General features: G+C 40.6%; 1 protein-coding gene across 4 annotated transcripts in view; it reads left to right on the top strand.

The window, feature by feature from the left end:
- The first annotated feature begins 305 nt into the window (after positions 1-305).
- Positions 306-6000, top strand: part of LOC102225605 (probable phospholipid-transporting ATPase IH) — a 39760-nt gene continuing 34065 nt past the window's right edge. For 3 of the 4 annotated variants that reach the window (XM_023336277.1, XM_005798044.2, XM_023336279.1), the window contains exon 1: positions 307-2489. In XM_023336277.1, coding sequence (XP_023192045.1) covers positions 2451-2489 — 39 coding nt within the window. In that variant the 5' untranslated portion in view covers positions 307-2450. Of the gene's footprint in view, positions 2490-6000 lie in introns of all 4 variants that reach the window. The other variant, XM_023336278.1, reaches the window with a different exon arrangement.

The following is a 6000-nucleotide window of genomic DNA, read 5'->3' as shown; positions in this document are numbered from 1 at the left end:
TTCATACGGTAATTCACTTGTTTCTACAATCTCACAAAAACTAAAAAAGAAAAGAAAACTGTACAGGAAAGTCAAAATAAATGTTATACTCTTTGGAAGATTTGTATTTAAGATAATTTTATTACAGCAATACATTTGCTTGTTTTTGTTGTTTTTTTTATCACAAATGAGAAAGGTACTACTTCAAACAGAATAAAACAACATAAAATGACTTTCTGTTTTGGAAAAGACATCTGGATTTCTTTACATTTTATTTAAAAAATTCATGTGAAAGTTGTTTATCCAGCCACAATCAATGGGGAAGTCTTCATTAGCAATACAGCAATCAAACCCATCTTTTAATTCCTGATCAAATATTAGTTTCCTCTAGTTTTGATTCTCTTTTAGATTCAGGTCAGGACTTACTTGACCACTGCTGATATTACCACCAGTCAGAAGAAACGTGTTGGTAAAATACAAAGAACAAACATTATAGTGTCAGAAAGGTTATTAGTAATAACGAAACAAACTCTGAAATGCATTTTTGGTGCCATTTTTTTCTCTCTTTCGGGAATCTGCAGGAAAGTGAAATCTGAGAGCACTTTAGAAGAATGCTGCAAAGCCCTTTGATGACTAGTGACAAATATTTCAAGGAGAGTACTGTACCAACTGAAGAGCTGCCACCCTGACCTCTGAAATGCATGTGCTCTGGTTTAGACAAACCAGCCGCTTGCACTCAGGGCACTCAGGGTATGTGAAATGCCTCTGACTAAACATACTCAGAGGTTAAATATACTGATGGAGAAAAATGATGTCAAAGACCCATAGTGTACAAAGGCACACAGTAATGGAAAGTATTTTAGGATATTGTATAAACTTTTCTGCACCCCTTTGCTTCTATTCTTGTCTCTAAGCTTCATCTGTTGCTAACTAACACTTTGAAAAACAGAGATAGGTTCCTAGAGTTTCTAAATGTGGAAAGTTATCAGGCTAATCTCCTGTGGAACCAGCTCCCAGTTTCAGTCGGTGAGGCAAACACCCTGTCTACGTTTAAGAATAGACTTCAAACTTTCTTTTTTGATAAAGCTTATAGTTTGCCTGGTTTAGGTTATATTGAGCTATTTCTGTAGCTACACTACCTTAGGCTTAGGCTGCTGGATTACAAAATGACCATTCTACTACTTTCTCCTATTACTCTCCAATTATTTGCAGTTGTTTTGCCAATTTGAGCTAAACCGAACTTGACTGCATTGTTTGATAACTAAAAATGTATGTGCTTGACTCTGAATCTGTCTACATGATTTGATTGCAGTTCCTTGAGATTAAATGAAGAGGTACAGTATATATAAATAAACTGAAAATGGAACGGAATGATTTCATTTAAAACTTATTCATGTGGTAGGATGGCCCAGTCTAAGTTTACACCCACATTTAATTGAGAATCTGTTGTAAATCGTGAGAACTGCTTCTTTCCAGTCTGACTGAGCTTATATGAAGGTGTTTTGCAAGAAGACAGGGGGAAAAAGTTAAGTCTGGAAAGTTTATAGAGACAAACCCCAAAAGACTTGCTGCCGTGGTCACAGCAAAAGTTGATACTTTTAACTGTTCAAAAATCCAGTTAAAATATATTGAAATACATGGTTGTAATGTGGCTAAATGTAAAGCATTCCTCATACTACTATCCATAAACATACAAACCAATTTAGAGCTAAAATATGCAGTAAAAATTATTCTGATTTTTCTCTTTATTTATTTATTTATTTATTTTTTGCTCTGTCCCAAAGAGCGCTATTTGATTTGATCCTGGGCGCAAAGATAAAATGCACTGCAGTCGGATTTCTGCCATCCGACATGAGCAGGTGCTCGCTGCATCAGACCTATTTAAATGCGAGATCTAAGGAGCACATGTGCGCATGCGCCGCGCAGTCATCTGACGAGTGCGCGCAGTTGACGCTTCACAGCACCACACAGAGAGGGCCACAGTTCTTACTACGGAGACACACACACACACACACACACACACTCGGTCTCCGCGAAGACTCGTCCGTTTCAGGATTAAGCACTTTATCGAACAGTGAACCCACAACAACCCGAGCCGGAGGTTTGAAACCAGGCGAGTAGGTGGAAGAGCGGAGGGAAGAAATCCTGCTGAAATGTGGTGGGCGACGCCGGAGTAACGGTTTTTGGAGCAAGGCTCGTGGGGGGGAGCTGCGTGGGTCTTCCAGGGATGCCATGAAAATCACAGGAGCGGAGTAACACGGGAGAGAGAGAGAGAGAGAGAGAGACCGCCGCTCCTCGCTACAATCACAGACACGCCAGGGGCGCTGGTGGCGGTGGTGGCAGAGAGAGAGCGAGAGATGGATCCAGCTGGAAACATCCGCTTGTTTAGGTAGCGCTTACGAAGATCCAGGGAGAGCTGACCCGTCTCTGTCGCTCAGTTTGTAGCCGCCGCCGGGGAGCTGTCTCAAAGGATGGATTTCAGCCTGCTCCGGAACATCATCAGCAGATACGTAAGGGCCGCCGTCTCTCAACACTATCATTCCATCTCTGATGTTTTTATGTGCTGCAGAGTGTTATGGGTGTTTTACTTCTAGCCTTGCATTGGTTTTCCCCCTCCCTCGAGGTGGGTGACACGCAGAATGACAAACGCTTTGCTCATCTGCAGTGATGCACATGTCAGTGGATCAGCTTTGGCAGGAGCCTGACTGTTGTTTTTGTGGAGCTCAATGAGAATGTGCCAGTGGTTGCAGATCCAGTAATAACTGTGGGGGTGTGTTGGACACATCTGAACTTTGCTGGCTCGTTTACTTTGCAAAAATATCCATACCTTCTTTGACTTTTTCCACATTTCTTCTCCTACACTACAAACTTTAATGTCTGTCTCATACTTTTGAAATGGAAGGAAAGGATATGTGGTCTTCTAAAAGTTTTGGGAGTAAAAATTAGAAAAGTCTGTGCTCCTGTAGTGTCCCTTTGAGTCAATAAATTACATTGGACCACCTTTCAAGTAATTTGAGATTTTGCAACTCTAGTTGAGATTAATGTTATTTTAGTAGGCCTGGACTTTGACTAGGCCATTTTAGCTCATGAGTATGCTTATTTTATGACTCCGCCAAGCCGAAAGGTAGTAATCAACAAAAAGAATAACGTTAATTAGCAATATTTATTATTACAGAGAGTTTCCCATTAACTATCCATTCCTTTGTCAGTCCATTAACATTTGACCCGAATTCAAACACCACTTCAGGCGGACAAACCCGCATAAAACACTACAGTTACTCACTGCAAACTAATGATGCACTTGATTCACTGCAGACTAACTACATCCAATCTAAACCCAAGATCACACTCCAGACAGGATTGGGTCACACAAATTTAAGATTAACGGTGACATGGAGTGCTTATATTCTGGGAAGTGACCCGAAAATAAAACACAGGACATTAAAGCACACACAAAAAAAAGAAAAATAGTTAGTCCGCCCTCACAAATACTAAGGAGAAACAAACAATCCAAAGGCCGGCTGAACTAACAAAAAAAAAAAACTCTAAAGAACATCAGGAAGCAGTAATAGAACTGTAAAAACAAAATGCATAAAATACTAAATGCTTGTAATAAACACTTTAATCAAATCAGTCTAAAACAAATTAAAAAAACACTGCATTCCTGTGTCGCATAAGCCAACACTCACCAAGATTTTCTTTCATCAGTGGATTTATTCTTGCCACTCTAATGCAATATATTTGACCTTTTTATTGCTGTTACAAACCAGTGATGATCTTGTTTTGGCATAAAAAAAATGTGAAAATTGAAAAAACTTGTAATGTTAAAGTGAAAAGTGATTTTCTATATAATTATGATAGGAATCTGTAACATGAAATAAGTTCATGTATTTTTAGTAGATACATCTTTGGCTGCAATAACAGCATGAAGTCTGCATGTATAGGTTTCAGTCAGGCTGCGCATCTGGATGCTGCAATTTCCTCCACTTGTCCTTGTTCAAGCTGTGCCAGGTTGTGTGGGGATCATCTGTGAACAGCCTTTTTCAAGTCCTACCACAAATGCTCTGTTGGATTGAGGTCTTGGCTTTGACTGGGCCACTCCTCTCAACCTTATTGTCTTCAAACCATTCCTGTGTAGTGGTAGCTGGATGCTTTGGGTAGTTGTTCTCTGAAGCTGTAGTTCTCTTGAAGATGGAAACAGATTGTTCTGGATTTCTCTATATTTTGCTATATTCGTTTTATCTCCTTTACAAGTGTCATCCAAACATAGCATCTTCCCTGATGGCCAAAAAGCTCCATTTTGGTCTCATTAGATCAAAGAACTATCTTCCACTTTGCCATGGAATCTTCCACATATCTTTAAGCTCTTTGCCAGTCTGTCATAAAGCTTTGACTGGTCAAGAAAACTGGCAACAGTTGTTGTCTGCAGAGCCTTCCCCGTCTCAGCTGCTGGAGCTTGTAACTTCTTTACCATAGTTAGAGGTGTTCTTTAGTCTCGGTTTTGCACAGTCACGCAGTTTGTGAGGACGACCTGATCTATGCAGAGTTACACATGTGACATGACGGATTTCACTAAACTCCACAGAAGTTGTCTGCTGTGTTCCTTGGTCTTCATAATGCTGTTTGTTTGCTAATGGTCGTGAACCCTTCGCAGAACAACTGTACAGATGGACTAGTTGGTTTAAGATGGCTTGTGAACACTGTTTGTTGCCTTGGATTTTATTTAGAGGTAACGGAGTAAAGGTTGATTAATACCATTGCTTGGCACCCTTTTCAGATTTTTATTTGTAAATAGTTTGTAAAACCAAACATTGAATTCCCTCTGCTCAAAATAATGCAATACTTGAATATAAGTTTCCAGTGAAACAGTGATGCCCCTCGCCAGGCTAAGGGTTTCTTGTTGTAAGGCTTTTTCATGCACCAGTAACAGTGAAAACCAAGACGGGTTTATAGTTCACGCATTGAACTGGGTGTGCAGTGAAACTGATGTGAGCACATATCTTTGTAAACAAAGAATAAAGTGTTGAGTGTGCACTTCTCTCACGTACGTTCGCTTAATACATGTCCTTAAGACTATAGTTTTTGCTTTTTAAGACTATAGTTACGTAAATATTCTAAATAATGTCATACAATATTATATAATTTATCTCGCCATATTGGGCTGCTTGTTGGTGGACTGCCCTAGTGCCCCTTAAACCAGACTTAGTAAGTTTCTGTGAGACATTTTTTCAAGTCTCTCACAGTCGTCACTACACGTGTCTGCTGTCCTCTGTCTCCCGTATAAGTAGAAACTTTTAAGGCCAGGAAGAGAAGCGCATCTTTGTGGCAAACTATAAAAATGTATACTGTAAATGTCCGCTAAACAACATCAGTGTAAAGCTGAGCTGTAAACATTAGCCACATTACTGGTTGGCCTGGCCTGAATGGGTCGCTGCCTTCAGCAACCTCTGATTATCTGGCAGGACGGGAAGCAGCTGGCTGGTGGGCGGCTGAGTTGGAGAGAAAAAAAAACATAGTGTGTTTGAGAAACCCGCTGTGACAGGGCCTGGTGAAGCTTTCAGCACTTTTCACACATTTCCGACGCTTTTACCTGTTCATATGACAAACCCTAGTGTTGATGAGATGACATATTTTGGGACGGTCAGGTTTGTTTTCTATATTTTTTTTCCCCTATGTTTACGCTTGTGTGAGCGACAGGGAGCTTGACCGATGCTCAAGTCGAGCCAGTATCAAGGGAAATCAGATTCCCAGTGAGGCGAGGGGGGGGGAGCGGCAGCAGGAGGAGGCAGGGGGTAAATGGGTCACTGAACAGGCCCCCATCCCTCACCCTACTGCCTCTGCATCCTGACAAATTCTCCAACATTATTAACCCAACAAGGTATTAATCTTTATCTAAATTATCGAGATATTGATTTACAATTCAAGGGAGGGATGATGTACGGGACCTTCCGTTAACCCGCCCATATTCTGAGCAGATGCTCTTGTAATGGGCCTACACAGCAGAACAAACATTACATCGTG

Source organism: Xiphophorus maculatus, chromosome 7 (assembly GCF_002775205.1).
Source record: "Xiphophorus maculatus strain JP 163 A chromosome 7, X_maculatus-5.0-male, whole genome shotgun sequence".
NCBI lineage: Eukaryota > Metazoa > Chordata > Actinopteri > Cyprinodontiformes > Poeciliidae > Xiphophorus > Xiphophorus maculatus.
This window is presented reverse-complemented; position numbering and strand designations above follow the sequence as displayed.